Genomic DNA, 18,365 nt, shown 5'->3' on the forward strand with positions numbered 1-18,365 from the left:
GTCAGAAGGGCGTAAGAGATTCCAGGATAACTTGAAAGTTTTCCTGAGGCCGCAGAAAATCATTCTCCTGGCAGCAAACTGCAAGCAATAGAGATTCTTGGAAGACGGAAGAAGAGTAGGACGTTGTGTCCTGCAGACCTACAGACTAGAAAAAATTTGAAGACAGAGAAATTAAAAAAAATAATTATGTCATAATTATTTTTTAATCTTATAATAGATCAACTTATAATACTAATATACTACTATACTTATAATACTAGTGTAATCTTATAATAGATCAACTTATAATACTAATTATACTGCTTGATATTATATAAATTTGTCATAATAACGAACAAGACAATAGTACCAGATGTGTGAATGTCCAAATGTTTTCTGCTCCAAACACATCAGAGTCAAGATATTGTATGCGAACAATCAACTTCTTTAGAACAGTGTTCCATTGATAGCGAATAATAATAATACGAAGCTACTTAAATTAAAAATATTTACAGACATATTGATGTATTATGAAACAGTTCTTATTTTTGGTGATAGAACAGAGAAATTATTGCTTGTATTATTTAAGTCGATCGGTTTAACTTCATCAAGCAAGGCATATCCGATATAACAAAACAAAAAAAAAGTCGTTAACGCGCCGGTGACCCGTGTTGCCGGTGCCCACGGGCTGCGGTGTTTGCTTACCATCAGGCAACCCGCATACTCATCATTGCCCACTATACTAAAAAAAATATTATTAGTATTTTTGCGTTTCTTAGGATTTCATATATATAGATCTAATATAATATAATTAAATGAAATATAGTAATTAACAAATAATAACAAAGAAACTTATAATCGATGAAAAAGAAATTGGTTTACTGAAAAAAATTGAATCAATATATCAGTATTGTAATTATGGACAAGTCAGCCTCTTCGATTGCCGTAAAGTCCTTAATTGTCACTATTATATATAAGAAAGATCTGTTACTTACATTAAGGATGCAAATAAAGAATTGTGTATTGAACTTTAATTTGATGGACAATCAGCCTTATGAGCCATTTGAGCCAGTGCGTCCAAGCATCCATTGTAGCATTTTGTGTACAGCAGTTTGCAATTACAACACAGTGTAGTCTGAGAATATTACAACAGTCTAAATACAGGTTTACACGGGAACATCGCGATATGGACTTAATGTGACTGTGAGACTTAAATCATTCTCTTGAATAGTTGGTGTTTGACATCGGGTCACAACTATTCTATATCTATTTCAAATTTCATCAAAATCGTTCCAGCGGTTTAGCCCGGACAGAGTGACAGACAAATTGTCACTTTTTGTAATATCATTTTTTTGTAGCCAATCATGAAAATATTATTATTATAGTATAGTATTTTTTAGTATTTTAATTTACAGTGCAATCTTCAATTAATATTATTTTTTTAATTTCCTTCCGCTCATTTCCTCTTCACTCAGAGTCTTTTTAACTTCACCATCATTCTTCACCAACTTGATCTCATAACATCTGCAATATATAAGATTTCAAATGGTAACTTTGTCAAAATCACAATCTTATATTTGTATTGGAATTAACTGCACACATACTTTTGTGTAATAAAACGTTGCCTACATCATTGTGAGGTAACACTTTTTAAAATTAGGCACATCGTTCCTGCACATAATAAATAGCGTTCGTCACTTCTATGTAATTTTCAAAATGCCAAAGTATATTAGCTATGTCGAAAGTCAGAGCAAATTGTTTTAAAACAGGTTTAAACTTCATTAAAATACCAAGTATATTTTATGTTGTGAAATGCCTTAGAATTTTTTAAAATGATTTTATTATAATAATATCCTTGACATAAGAATGCACAAATTGTATTTATAACGAAATCAATGTAATTATCACTGCAATCAAATTAAAAATTCGACAGTGACATACTTTTTTTTTAGTTTGTGAAGGAATAAAAGGTTTTTTATTTCGAAAAAATGCACCGTATGTACTTTTCAAATTAAAATTGTAATTTTTAGAGAAAAAAAAATCTGTTCATTGTCCTTTTTTCTTATAATTTGGTACCTAAGCAGTCAAGTGGCAAACATAACTATGTAACATTATACTTTAAATGATTTATTTAATGATAGACTCGGATATAATTTAGGGCTAGTATACATTATAATTCTTTTTTTGTTTTGGATTTGTAGTGGATAGCATGCTCCTCTTTATTTATTTATATTTGCATACCTATATTCGGTAAAACGTGTAGGTTTAATTCCTTTTGGCATCAATTTGTCTATTTGTACTCATGTTTTTGGCAAATAAATGTTTTCTTTCTTACAAGATTTTATTCAGTTTCACCTATCTCTATGTTTGTCTGTTTGTAATCAAATCTTGCAAGTTAAATTTATATACTCCCACTTGTCCTATACTGAGTTGAAATATCTTACATCACTTTAGTTTCTATGCCGATGCATTATCGGCTCCCAATGAAGGAACTCCTCAACGATTTACAGCACGGTCATGTTTGTTTAGTCACGCATTGAATGCAACAAGATATCTTTAACGACAATAAAAACCAGTGGCAAAAATGTTTAGAGTATCATGTTCATAAAGCGGTGGTGGTATAATGGTTAAGACGCCCGCCTATGGATCGAAAGGTCCCAGGTTCGAATCCTACTCGTGCCACATGAGTTTGTATACCAATCTAACTCATCTATAGTAGTTTTCATCGACCACCACTTGCTTCCGGTGAAGGAAAACATCGTGAGGAAACCTGCATACTGGTTGATTATATTAACTCGTGTGTGAAATGGCGAAGACAATGGCAAACCACTCCATTATTAATGCCAAGAAAGTTGTTACGTGTGCTTAATTCCACGTAATGACCTCAGCCATGAGGAATACGACTATGAAGAAGAAAATGTTTAAAGTAAAAAAATATTAAGATCGTTGAATTCAAAACTTAAAACTAGTAGCGACATATTACGCAACAAACGTACACTATTATAAAGACTATTTTGGTTTATCCTCGATATATTTACTTGCATATTATTAACACTAATCTTATATGAAACTTGATGTTATTTTTATATAATTTCAAAAAATTCCATCCTAGATATTTTATTAATTAATTATATACAGTGTAACATGATAATTGTTCGATTATATAAAGATTATGTGGAGAAATACGATTGAAAAAATACTGTGATAATTAATGACAATGCTTTCATATATATTGCTTATGTAATCATGTACCTAATATAACATTTTTAATATTAACTTGTATGCTGCAATAAACGCACATAATATATTGGCAACCGGTCCTAAAAATACACTCAGATCTCTAAAATTTTAATTTAATTTTATTTACACGGACCTCAAACTTCGAGACTTCAGTGGAAAATGTAACATTATTAATATATACTATATTTGCATAACTTAATAAGTTGACAATACATGAACTAGGCCGTGGTATTTTCTGCCAGGATCAAACAGAAATGAAAAGGTGAAAAGGAACCGCAAAGATGAGAGAGAAAAACTGTGTTTAAAATTCGAATTTATGCCTTCCTTCTCGGTCATCAGTCGAGCACCTACCTACCGAGCGACCGAGACAAGATCTCGTCGGCGTTTAAAAAAAATATTGTTAAAAAAATATATTGTTGCAAAATTGTTAAAAAAATAATAAATCGCTTCATATAATACCTCACTAATCCGTGATCCAAGTGCGGGTGTTATGATCGCGTTAATTTTCACTTTTCTCCCGAGATCAGGAATCTCCAACATGCATGAATGAGGGGCAATAACCGAGCTCATACAATGTCATACATATGTATGAGACCGAGTTTTGTTTTGAAATCTCACTAAAACGTGTATGATGTAAGATTTTGTTTGTTTTTAAAATTAAGGGACGTTTTCTCTTCATAAATTTTACGATTTGATAACATGTGTAATGAAAAGATGTTTTATGGAAAAGCACTAGGTTGGAGTATTATGTCATTATTTTTTAGGATGTAAAACATAATTTTGCGTTCATTCACTATGAGATCTCGTATAGTTGTGCTCAAAATAATGAATTAATTATTAGCTTTTTTGACAATATACAGGTGCGAACAATATGAAAATGATTGTTTTAAAAAAATAAAGAAAAATTTTTTTTTTAATCTGTACTAATACTATGTAGGAACACCAAACACGTGACCAATTAATTATTTGTGTGGTCGTTACATTGAAAATGTTAATATTATTTTATCGCAGTAACAGTTCGTTATCTAAATAATCTAAATCCTAACTAATAATCTAAATCCTGACTAATATTATAAATGCGAAAATAAGTTTGTTACATCTTCACGATTTATCTACTCAACCAATCTTCCAAATTTTGCATACATGTAATTTGAAGTACGCATAGGGTAGGTACCTTTCTTCACGGAAAAGCCGGGCGAAGCCGCGAGCAAAAGCTAGTTTAAAATAATTTTTAGCTTTTTATATAATTTAGAGAAAACACAATTTGCATATAATTATTTATATAAAAGCAAAACAAGTTATTATTTCACGATTTATCTACAAACTCACTCAAATATGTTTTGAATAGCATATTACTTACCCATTCATAGTGAATGGGTACCCAGAAAAAGAAAAAGAAGAAGAGGTAGACCAAGGAAAAGATGGGAAGATATATTCAAGGAGAGATGTGGAGCAGGGTGGAGGAGGCAAGCCAGGGACAGAGCAAACTGGAGGAAGCTGGCGGAGGCCTACGCCAAAGAGGCGAATGTTACAGATTAATATAATTTAATGCATGAAAAATAATTTATATCTTATAGAATTCAAATTAACTATAATATATAATTTTTGTCTACTCAGCACAGTCTCATTCGTACTCCAAGTTCCTTCATGTTCCAGGGCAACGCCACAGATTATTCCACTATATAAGATGTCACTTGACAAAATAAATCTTTATTTTGAAAAAACTCAACAGATTTTATTCAAGTCGCCTCAAGGCATCTGACATGAATTTAGAGAGTACCTACTGCGTCTAGTAGCAAGTAATCGCAAACACACTAGAGAACTTAACTGGTACAGGATTCCTAACGATGTATCTCTTTACTTCACCGGAAACAAGCGATGGTCTGTCAAAACTACTATAAATAAATCAGATTGGTTTAGAAACTCATATGGCAAGAGTGGGATTCCAACCTGGGACCTTTCGATCAACAACCGACAAACTTAACCACTTGACCAACACCGCTTCAATACTTATATCATTGTAACTAATTTTGCAATATTTGACATCAAAATTAGTCAAAACAGTTTGCCGGCCAACATTGACACTAAATCATGTCGAGGATTGGCTCAAGATGGTCACAGTAATGTAATACGCGGTAATAAGGTTGTGTTGAAACTGCCAAGCGCGAGTGGCATTACGTACCGGCGTTCCGTGCACTTTTATGAACTAACTTACTACTTTACTACGCTGGTTCAGTGACCCCAAAGTGGATGTCGACCTCCGAAACGAGAGAACGCCATAATATTCTGTTCTGCACGGAGGTGTGCCAATTGACCGCTCCCAGCACGTGCAGATCAGCCTTCATAGCGTCGCTCCAGCGATATCTGGGACGTCCGACTGGGCGCCCCTTTCCCAGATAAGCTGATTTAACGCCACGATCCTCCCTCATCCTCTCATGAACTAAAATCGGTTTTATTTATCAAATACCTTTTTGTTTCAACTAGACGGAATATTCGTATGGTCTAGGAATATGTTTCCTCTGATCTTTGTCTTTGTACTTTTTGATGCAAGCCGTGCCTCGCGGAATACATAAGAAAATATATTGGTTTGTTGATTAATTGCGACTCCGTCAACGGCTACACTTTGACTTCAAAATCCAAATTTTGCTCTAAAAATACGTGGTAAAATAATATTGATCTATCAATATATAATGGTATCTCATATTACAATCATAGACAGCGTTAGGTCTATGCACAATATTTTCCCAATTTATTTCCAAATAGTCGGGCACATACAGTCAGTCAGCCGTACAGGAAACTGAGACCATAGAGCATAAACCCACCTTACGATAATCAAATGAATCAAATACAACTTCAAAATTATATTAAAAACATAAAGAAATTGGCAGTCGATTTAAAAAAAAAACGAGAATTCTCAGGGATCTCTAAAATTGAGAGCCTTTGCGTACTACATTACTCACGTCACGACACTTTACAGACAGATACCGTTTACTGATATGAAAGGCGTCATTATTAACACGGAACAGTAATAAATGTAGATGATATTACAGAGATTTATAGTATTGTCGTGAATATGTGGAATTTATGATTTAACTACGTTTTTATTGTTTCTTTTCCTACATTATTAAGAATACTGGGTCATAAATAACTAACATTAGGTGCAGTAAATGAAAAATACTTTCAGTAACTATGCTAGAGGCGATTTGAGCAATTTTATTTTGTTCATAACAGTCAGCCATGTCCTTTATCCGTATCTTTCAAGAATGAAGTCGCATATAAATGATATAATACATTACAATGTTAGATTAATTTTCGATCACCTCAAAGTTGTATTAAAGAGAAAAAATATTCGGATAAGAACACAGCAGCCTAGCTAAAAGTTTATACTCAACATTTCACATATTGATCAATTTTAATATTGCATTTTATTTTAGTTTTTAATCCGTGCTGTAGATGTAACTTATGCTCTCTCAAATTGAAGAATCTCGCGCACATAAAGTAACACGTAAATTTAATCCAAGGTGTTGCTCGCGCCTTCTCCAGCGATATAAAATTGCCTGTGTCACTCTCCAGGTCTCCAACTATCCCCAGATCAAAAATCGCCTCATCCAAAGCGCCATTTTGACACAAATAAACGTTCCTTCACATATACTAATAGTTATTAATTGTATTGATGGATTTAACGAGACGTGGGCCGTTGAGCGTTGTGTTATCATGCGCCATCTTACGGTGTAACGTGGGACCATTTTAGTTTTTCCGAAGTTCAGTTGGCAAGTGAATGGTGCTACAGATAGAGCATAAAGTACGTGTATAGTCAGATCTTGTGAATACGTATTTAAAACTCACTAGTTCTATCATTGTCTAGTAGATGGCGTTATTTCGAGTAATTTTTTGTAGGTTAATGCTTCATGCTCAGTCGTGCTCCGCTGCGACGACACAGCACATTGCGGCTCCATTTTCTATGAGTTTTGACACTGACGTACAGACAGACAAAAATTTTAGAAAAAATTGTTTTGACTTTTAATTATTGTTCTTTAATATCTCCTATAAAGCGTAACAGACGATTTTCATACAAATTTCACCTGCATTAAAGTAATTTGGGGATTGATTTTTGGAATAAAGAAGCCTATGTTTGAACGGAGGTCTTTAACTACATGCATACATATATACATATATATATAAATTTCATCAAAATTGGTACAGCAGTTTAGCCGTTAAAACGAACAGACAGATAGACTTTCGTGTTTAAAATATTAGTATGCATTTCTTTTCGTATAAGTGTTCTATACGAGTTTTACAGTTCTCATCATTTGAAAAGACTTTTTTTGGATTCGCCTAGACTATGATAAATGGACTTAATAGCCAAAATATTTTCCAATTTATAAATCACTGTTATACGGCTCATTACACACCAGACGGAGCTACCAATTGGAGTGATAAATCATAATGATCATAACGTGTTACTTGTTAATCTTTTATATAACGTTTGGTGTGAAAAAACTCTCATTTCATAAATAGAACTCTTTTTTAATGGTATTAATTATAAGATGAGAGAGAACGCTGTACTAGACAAACAAATTTCTTTTTAATAAATTATTTAAAATTCGAACTTTATTAAAAATTATGAAAATCATTTGAATTGTCCTTCTCATCTTTATCATAACATAATCCTCCTTACATGTTATAAAACAAAGTCCTCTGCCGCATCTGTCTGTTTGTCTGTTCGCCATAAACTCTAACTACTGCATGGATTTTCATGCGGTTTTCACCAATAGATAGAGTGATTCCTGAGGAAGGTTAGGGGTATAATTTATTATGTTTTTACCCGACACGGGCCGCTAGAACTAAAAAATAATATTTTAACTGCCCAGTACAGCGTTCTAGTACAAACATAACGATTCCCATTGCTTTAGTCATATTTCGTCTCTGAATAACAAGAGAACAAGGGCTATCTTTTAAACATTAAATTAGCGATTTCGTCTCCATATTGAACTCTGTAATATATCTATATTTTTTTTTAATTCTATATAAGATAATTACTTAACTCTAAGACATAGTTTGCAAAGTAGACTAACATTTTAAGTCAATTGTAAATTTAGATAAAATTATATACTTCATCATGCTTTATGCTTGTGATTTATCAATTTATTAACTGGCTTTGCTCCCATGTCCCAATACATAGTACAGTCAACAGCAAATCAACCTAAATACATTGCAAACAGCCGCTATTGCCGCGCAAAAGAGGTTCATGCAGGATAATTTGATGTGCTGTTGACTGTACAAAACAAATTCGCTTCCATTCTTTCACGCACCTATCCCTATGTAATGTATATTTAACTTCGCAATAGATTTTGATGAAAGCTTTTTAATAGATACTGTGATTTTGGAAGGTTTAGGTGAATAACTTATAAAAAATTTACCCGAGCGAAGCTGAGACGGGCCACTAGTTAAAAATAAATAGTTAATATAAAGTATCCCATGCCATGAATAATGTGGCTTACTACCGGTAAAATGATTTTGATAATGGGTGGAATAGTTTCGGAGATTGTCCCACACAAACTTACAAACTTCCTCTTAAATATTCGTGTAGTATAGTTTATAAGCCCTTGTAGTATAAACACGGCTTCGCCAGTTGCTTTCTTAGGAAGGAGATTTCTGTACTTATTTCGTAACATCCAAATTCTTAGCTCTCAATAAAACAAGCACATATTAACAACTTGTATTTAAATAACAATAATTACACATTTATTAAATACTGACCGTGGATTAGCACTTTTTAAGTTATGTAAGCCTCATCGAAATTTAGTGTAGTCTCTTAAACTTACAGTTACTTATATTACATAAATCTTAACATTAGTCCAGTGATCTTTTAGATCATTATTAAATTTAACGATCAGAAATAGATTTAAGCCCGGCCAAAAAAATTTATGTCCGGGCTTATACCCATGCCTGTATACTAATCCTAGATTAAATATTGACTCGAATGAATTAATTTGTCGATGCCTTATTTTCGATTTTCGGTGTTCTTTTGTAGTGTCCGAAGGTTACTCCACCCGCGGCTGTGTGATACATTTGGTTGGGAAGGAACCCCCTTTCATAGTGTCTGGGAATGACTGGGGAATGGGAAGAATGGGAATGGATTACTGGGGAGTGAGATGACGGGGAATGAGACAAATGTCTACCATTAGACAACTCCTCGTACGCAAGCAATGGATCTTTGGTGAAACCTCTTTTCAGGTATTCTAACTGAACACTCGATGGGATATACGAGTCTAAAAGTGATGTTGGACGCCTCTTGTAAGGTGGTCCGTAAGCCTCGTATGGTCTTGAAGTATAGGCAGATGCTAAGTGATTTCCAGAATAAACAGATTTCGTAAGCGGCCGGTACATTGGAAGCGCTTTAGGTAAATGCGCCAAATGAGATGGCTGTGGCTTTAAAATTAGAGGATTCGGTGGAGGCAGCTCAGATACAGTGCCGTGTCTGTACTGCTCCCTTATTGGAGCTTGTGATGAGTAATATCTTGGGAACTCAGGTGTAGACTTCGTATAAGGCACATCGGTCGCTGTATATTTCACTTCTCCATTATCCTGTTCATCAATCGCGTTTCCTTCAAATTGAGCAGTTTGATAGTACCCCTTAGTTAAAATAGGAGGTGCTGCTATGGCAGTGGGATATTGCATGACTGGAACTTGGTAGGTGAGTACTGGTGCGGCAGTTGCTGGAGCCACAGTGGGTTGCGTGTAACCCACGTACGCAACTGGCGAGGAATACTGCTGAACAAAGGTTTTCCCAGTCGGAGCTATATAACTCGGAACTTCTACGTAATTGTTCTGTGTTTGTACTGCTTCAGGAGCCGTTGAATATCCAGCGGCTCGTCCCGTGCTGACGTACTGCACTCCCTGTTGGGCGTTTGCTGTTGGCTCATGCTGGTCATTGTAATACTGTGGCACTAGATAAATCTGCATCGGCACGTTCGATAAATAACCGACCATTGCTTGCTGGGCAGCAGGCGGACCGTATTGTACTTTTGTTGTTGGACTTGGCGCAGGACTTTCTGGTGGTTCAGTGACGGCGTATTGTGACACATAACGCTGCTGTTGAGGAGCGGCTTGCGTATGGGTAGGACTCTCGAAGTATCGAAGGAAACCATTCTTGAGGAACTCCAGAGGAAGTAAACCCTGGCCGGCATCATGCGCTCTCGGTTCAGCCTTCTCTAGTTCTTTTTCTTTCTCGCTCTTCAAGTTGTCTTCTTCTATGTCTTGAAGTTCGATTTTCTTCTCGGCTCCAACGACGAGGATGAAAAGGAAAACTGGCACGACCTGAAAGTAAAAGCGAATAAATAAGTGGTTTGTATTGGCGCGTGGCGGTCGCATGGCCACGCCACAGATGGGCCGAGGCGTGCCTTGTCCGCAGACACCATTACTACAAACAGGTGAATGGCAAAAAATAGACTAGAGACTATTATGAAACCGGTTAACTTGCAGTGTTTTAGCTTTTACTCGTAATTTATGTGGTTTAGATACTCCAACGCTTTCATGCTCTTACGTTCTAATACCGTGTCATCATTATTTTAAGCTTAAGAGCGAGATTGGTTATGTCACGGTTGTAGAATGTGGTCAATAAAGTGTGCTATAATTAGAGAGATGCCAGTATATTTCACGTGAAATATAAAAGCAGTCAGTGAAAATTTGAGAATGGTGAGGATTGATGTGCGAAGTGTTCGATTCAAAAAGTAACAAGGCATAAATTTGAGCGGTGTTGTGAAACGGCATTACCTTTTGTTTTGCAGTTTCACATCACATGCGATAGTATTGAGGCTGTTCCGTACGGCTGCCGGCTTTCTTTCCCGAGATCTTCATTGTCCAAATATTAATTGGCATTTCGTCATTGCTACTGCTTTAATTAATGACCTTCAATTGAATGATATCTGATGTGAAGATAGACTATGAAACTCTACGCTACACGAAATCATAGTACGCTTAATGGAAATATATACATACTAGTTTCAAATAATAAATACTAGCGGCCCGTCCCGGCTTCGCTCGTGTAAAAACATAATAAATTATACCCCTAAACCTTCCTCAGGAATGACTATATCTATTGGTGAAAACCGCATGAAAATCCGTGCAGTCGTTTTGAGTTTATCGCGAACAGACCGACGCGATAGAGGACCTGTTTTATAATATGTAAGTATTCAAATCAACTATATGTTTCAATTTTACGATAAAGTCTATATGTAAGATAAAAAAGAGAAAATTATAAATTAAGTGAGAAATTTCGATAGATAATGGTCAAATAAGACAAAGAAATAAATAGAGTATTTACATAAAGTACAATATTAAAAGTAAATAAAGACATGATGACAAGTAAAAACATCACAGAATTAATAACCTTTCCCTTCCAATTACCAATATTAATAGGAAACAGTCATGAAGAGGAAAAAGTAAGTTATATCTTCCATTCACTTATTTAATTATTTTTTTTCATTCATTTATTTAATCGATCCAAGTGAGCAACGAACATCCTGCCTCTTGCGTTGGCCCCATTTAGAATGAGAAAAAGAAAGGAAGATACAATAATTAAATTATTTTCACGTCTATATTCCTTAGTAGCTATTGACCGCGGCTTCGCCCGCGTTTTTTATGTGCATCATAAATAATTTTGTCAATATCTCGGGTTCTAAGCAACGTATCGCGATGATTTTAAAGCTCTATAGGTAAAGGTTTTCCCTTCATTGACTTTTGCGATCTACGCGCGGAGAAAAACATCTCACCTTTGCTTCCCATCAGTCTAGTTTGAAATAGCGTTTACCTTCTTAAATAAATAAATATATTAGGGCAAATCACACAGATTGAGCTGTTGAGCTAGCCCCGAAGAAAGTTCGAAACTTGTGTTATGGGATACTAACTCAACGATACTATATTTTATAACAAATACATATATAGATAAACATCCAAGACCCGGGCCAATCATTTTCCATCATGACCCGACCGGGAATCGCACCCGGGACCTCTCGGTTCAGAGGCAAGCACTTTACCACCGCGCCACCGAGGTGGTCAAATCAACAAATCCTGTCAAATTATGGAAGCAAGTTAATTTATTAGTATATACAAATTAATTTATATATTAAATTATATTGTAGAAACATCCTGTGTTTCACAAATTATCAATTTGTATGCTCGTCGAGGCATAGCAATGTCTAATTGCACGGATGTTACATATTTTAATGCCAAAATAAAAACGCCTCTCACTAGACCCTATATATGATTTTTATTACATTTGATGAGTTTTTGTAGGTGTTCATGTCGTAATTATAACAAGATTGATTGCATTTAATAATTGTGTGTTAATTGCTTTATTTATTTAGTCATCGATATGATGGGTAAGGTAAAAAAGTGGTGGTCAAGTGGTTAAGACCCAGGTTCGAATCCTACTAATGCCACATAAGTTTGTATGCCAATCTGCGACTCTGAAAACATCGTGAGTCAAATAAATATACTAGTGTGTACGGGCAAGTCCACTAAATATCGGTAGGTCATCTCAGATGCCTTTAGGCGACTTTAATAAAATCTGACACCAGTGTTAGCAAACACACGAAAAGAATTAAATATTAGGTAAAGTACGATAAAAAAGTAATATTTTTTCCATGACAGCAATATGTTTTTTTAAGAAAATTGTAAATAATATTAAAATTACCTAGATATTTACATTATGCCTAGATATATATAAATATATATACCTAGATATTACTTATCAATTTTACGGTGAGAAATTTATTTGCTTTATTAGTGAGTAAAAGTATAATATAAATATTTAATGTGAACCTAACCATACTAACCAAGCTAGGTTATAAAAATAAAAATAGAAAGGTAAGAGGTTAAAAGGATTTGTGAAGAGATCGTTACGGAATGAAAGTGGCGATTTTAACCTTCACTATTCGCATAAAATATATATTAGTTATTTTTGTACAGATACAGTGTCTGTTTTTTTTTTCACACGAATGTAACAGCCATATTCGTGTGAAAAAAAATAATTTCGTATGTGATTTGACCACCGGCCGACTGCCCCTTTTTGGGAGTGTTATTTCTTCTTATCAACTGTCACGATTAAGAGTCCCTTAGTCGCCTCGTACGCCACCCACGGGAGAATATAGAGTAGTACTAATAGTAGCACGTAAAACAAGTTTTTTTTAATAAATTAAATGTTGAAATCAAAACTGAATGAACAATTCAAAATACGACTTTCTTAAAATCATAAGCATTTGTGTTTCAAAAATAAATACAATCTAGATCATGCTATAAATTAGCATAATCTGTATTCATTCCTTTCTTTTCCAGCGGCTGAATTATAATGTATCTGGGGTCTTTGTTGGTTGTTACGCGACAGCCTTAAATGATATGTATTTTGTATGGAAATTTGTAGTGATGTGAGCTTCCTGTATCACATAACAAATGTGCGAATCAAGGCCACGTTTAGCTGGATTCTGAAATATTGCTTTTTGTCTTCTTTTATAGCCGTAGAAGTTTTATTTTTTTTACGTCAAGAGGTGTTGTATATCATCTTAAGTTGTATAATTTTTATTTTTATTTTGGCACTCAGGGAAAACCAAGCGCCGTGGCTCAAGCCATTGTGTTGTGCAAATACAGTTATGTTAAAGTAGTTTTTACTAAATAATTATCGTCTATGAAAGGAATCTCCAATTTATAGCCCTTTTCTTTTATATATTTTAAATTCAATCAAGGGAAGTTAATTAACTTTAAAAATTGCCGTGGCAGGAGAAGCTGCTGGTACATTCTAAGCAAATGTTTATTAATGTTATGTTAAACTATTGTCTATGTTTGCAATATATCACAGATATTTATGTTACCTTTGAGCGGTCTTAGAGCGCCTACACAGCTGTCATAATGCATACCAATTTATTTACCCAATACTCGACTGGGTATCGTCAAATAAATATCTGATGAAACTTGTCATGTGCTATAACTAATAAAATAAATATGCCAGCAAAAAAAAAACAAATAGACATTAGGTATGGTCCGCAATAAATGCCGTAATAAGTACTTATCGAAAATTAGAATACTGCGAAGGAAAGAATGGATCCTCATCATTCATATTTATTTTTTTTCCAAAAAGAAAAGCTGGTCGGTTTTTAGTCTCTAAAGTGCTCTAAACAAACAATTAAACTAATTGCATTCTGTATTCCAACGGCGAAATATAGTGGTTTATAATTACATTCAACATCTATTCCATATACTTATATAATAAATAAATATTATTGTATAATAAATACATATAATTTTCTTGTCTGCTTTCTCCATACGTCTATTGATAACTTACTGCAACATTAGAAATAGGAAATTTTGGGTGTGATTGAGGATGTTTGTTACTCACTAACGCAAAATATAGTTTACAGATTAAGTGAAATTTAGTTTTTAAAAAATTAATCCGAAAATTCATATAAGAAATAATCGATACCCGAAGCAACGGGTATATTTGTTATGTACTCCCATTCGTTTATGGATTCACGTATCAATTCAGTAAGAGTATAACGCAACACAAAAGATACGCTCACTGTGAAGTGTACCGGTACAACTTTCCTAAGAAAATATAATATGAGCCGTGGGCGAAGTGCGGGTTAGCATATCACGTCTCACCATCGAATCGATTCGAAATAAGACACAGCGAACCAATCACATTGCGCCATTGTGACGCAACGACAACCACACTGCAATGTCATTGGTTCGCTGCGTCACACATGGAATCGTTTCGTTAGTGAAAAGTGAAAATACAAACCCGCACTTCACCCTCTCATTTCCAACAAGTCCTCTCGTCGAGTGTGCCTGATATTACAAGCGTAGGTTGAATGTAAACTAGAACGACCTAAAAAGGCGCTCCTTGAGTGCGCTCAAAGGGCTTATTTCAACACTGATTCACTTAACGTTTTCACTTTGAAAGCTTACATGTTATGTTCCATATACTTGCACATATTATTAAACTATAAGTATAAATAGTAGTAGCTAGAATTGGATCACTCAATATCTCCCCGAGGATGTCGTACGAGGCGAGCCTTGGCAACTGTAAAATAGCTGAATAACCATAGCCGACCGAACTTCGAAGCTAAATTTTAAAAGCTGATTTTTATCAAACAATTGTGTTGTTAAATAGTAAATATGTAAAAAAATATATTTTTTTAAAATTAAATAAAATAATTTTATTCAGTTAACAATAGAATTTTAGTTTTCTATTTGACTTTTTATTAGTTTAACCACCTGGTAAAGTGATGTCATTATTTTAAGAAACAAATTGGAAACTTGCTCACACTGCAAGATTTTATATCAATATTTGTAAAACTCATATATTCATACAGTACATACATCCTTGTCCCTCACAGGGTAGACGGAGCCATAAGTTGCTAAACTTCAAGACCGCATTTAGCTGTATAGAATTATCAATATTAATATAGATAGAATATACATGTAATTATTAATCAAGAATAAATAGTAATGCTTATGAGAAGAATCTCCAGTTTATAACCCTTATCTCGTATGGTACTAAAAGGAAGATGTTAAACCCAATGAGAAAATAACGAGCGTAAAAAAAAAATAAAAAAAAAAACAACGACAATTGAGGTAATAATCCCGAATACACGCACTGACACTAGAGGATATCATTTCCGGAGATTAGTTCGTACAGGCAGACGCATAAATGATATATAAATGATCCACGTACGTAATGCTTTGTGAATATTTTAAACATTAGGACTAATAAGATTGAGTCAGACATAATTTAGCTAAATGAGGAGTGTCGAAATGAACTATTACTATGTAATCTATACATATCATAAAAGTGTAAATGAGCCATGTCTGTACATATAGGAGATATTAAAGAATAATAATTGTTGAGGGTCTTTATGGGACTAGTAAAGTCCAAAACAATTATTTTAGAATTTTTGTCTTTCTATATATCAGTATTCGCACATCACGAGAAAACTACAGGTCTCAATTGTGTATTGATTTTGCAAACCATATTTATGTTTAGACTGATCAAGCCAAGAAATAGCTGTGATTCTAAACAAAAGAGGGAAACGGCATGAGAATATGAATCGGGACTCGAGCTATAAGAGTTCCATAAAATTTGCTTTTTTTGTTACATTATTAGATATTTACGGTTTGCCGTAATATCACATTATTACAGTAATCTGATTGTTCTGAAAACTCAAAAAGTACTTAGACCGAAGTTTTTTATATAAAAAAACTTGATAATTTACCTACGCGTTCTTGAGAAAAAGGGTTTTGACAGACTGGCAAAGAAATGGTCCTTTAAAGGTGCCGTTCCTCAAAAGGTAAAAATGGATTCAAGTTTTAAAAACTTTTGAAATACCTACTACTGACATATTATTTAAGTCAAATTAGAAACTTCTATAATCTGAATTAGATACTTAATAATATTTCCGTACGCGGATTATAATTTAATCCGCGTTACGAATAAAATCTCGTTGATGCGTCGCTTCAGTCGCTGACGACAACAATGTCGTCGAGCTGTTTCGATAGTTCCACGTATTACCTACAGCTGGACTTCTTTCGTAGCGCGGTCTTTAGATAACAATTTGAAAAATTTTTGATACCCTCATGTAGCCAAAGGTCATATATGAACAACAAGAAAACATTAACTCGTCTCACTCTCTTTTATCTAAGCATTTTTTTTTTTGGTTCCTTCCTGTGCCTCTGCATCGGAGCCCAGGGTCCGCTTTCCTACTTATTCCTATATTTCAACTCGTATATTACCGATACGATCTTATTATATACATAGGTATAAAAACCATAGGGTTTTTATTACCTAATCTTACTTTATTTAATGTGATAAATTTATTTACAATGATATAAAAAAGCATCTTGAATGTGTTTTGTTATAGTTATTGTTATGTATCTAATGTATAATTACTTATATTATTTTATGTTATCCCAACTATCGTAGTTGTTGTTGTGAGTTTGTTACCTATTCATGCTTTACTTAATTATCCAGTGTTCTTAAAAAATCACATAACTAAAATCACATTAGGCATGCGGAGAAGGATATAGGCTGCATGCCATCCCAGAAAAAGTATAATTTCTGTAGAAAAGCATGCCTGAGATGGTGACAGCAAAGTCTAGTGTTAATTTTAGATAATTGACAGTTAATTTTTTTTAAAATCCCACATTGACACCTTTAAGCCTCCTGCTTTCCCTATGTTTTATACGATAGCACAAATAATATCAGTAAGTCGGTAGTAATATTAATATAGCCATAACCAAGCATATCATTTAAATATTCAGCTCACCTTAAAAACCAGCATTTTGCACAGTCGTTTTTCATTCACGAAGTCCAAAGAGTTTTAATCACACACCACCAACTTGCACTATTGTCTATGGTCACATCACTGTGTCAACACCGCATCTTTCCACCGCCCGCTGACCACATATCCGTTGCGACGAAAGCCTCCACGCAACCGCAGCAAGGAAATCCTATAATTTGAATAGACCATTGGTTAGAAAATTTTGCTTCATCACTAATTGCACCATTTTCACTTGTTAATTGATCGAGAAAATTGTTTATTTTGCGCGGGAAACGTTTGACGTTTCAATTAACTTTTTAAAATTTCAAATAACGAATGTCATTAAAAATTTCAACGTTGATAATGTTTAAATTTTATATTTTCGAGAAAAAAAGAATAAAATACAAACTTTTTTATTTTTGAATTTATGTTTCGTATGCGTTCGGCCGGCCTGCCGGTCAGAAAGTGGGCGCGCGTATCATCGGTTTGTTGTTAAATACCGCACTAGTCTACATATTGGCGAGTGATAGTGGTATCATTTCTGGAACTTTGCATCCAATTCATGATGGCAGAATGGTTTCTTTATCGATGTGACCAATCCAAGTGTTAAACGGTTTTAATGCAATGCACTTTACAGATTATAATCAGTTATTACTCGTGAACAATAAACTTAACTCTTTGATCTTTTTGAAAAAAAATCATACCGTTCTTACACAATGTGCAAAAAAGTACTAACAACCTACAAGTCGAAGCTCTACAATACAAGTGATTTTATTATTGAATTTTAGAAAGTCTGGAAATTGCGACGCTGTACCATAATCCCATAATAACAAG

The 18,365-nt window shown here is 34.2% G+C and overlaps 1 protein-coding gene across 1 annotated transcript; it reads right to left on the reverse strand.

Annotated features, from left to right (window-relative positions):
- Nucleotides 1-8,926: 8,926 nt before the first annotated feature.
- Nucleotides 8,927-18,036, reverse strand: LOC128674349 (uncharacterized). Its single transcript, XM_053752841.1, has 3 exons — nt 17,941-18,036; nt 17,538-17,721; nt 8,927-10,539 (listed from the first exon to the last, which is right to left on the reverse strand). The coding sequence occupies exons 2-3, from the start codon at nt 17,550-17,552 to the stop codon at nt 9,208-9,210; spliced, it is 1,347 nt and encodes a 448-aa protein (XP_053608816.1). The 5' UTR covers nt 17,553-17,721; nt 17,941-18,036; the 3' UTR covers nt 8,927-9,207.
- Between the last annotated feature and the right edge of the window lie 329 nt (nt 18,037-18,365).

Source organism: Plodia interpunctella, chromosome 12 (genome assembly GCF_027563975.2).
Source record: "Plodia interpunctella isolate USDA-ARS_2022_Savannah chromosome 12, ilPloInte3.2, whole genome shotgun sequence".
NCBI classification, from domain to species: Eukaryota; Metazoa; Arthropoda; class Insecta; order Lepidoptera; family Pyralidae; genus Plodia; species Plodia interpunctella.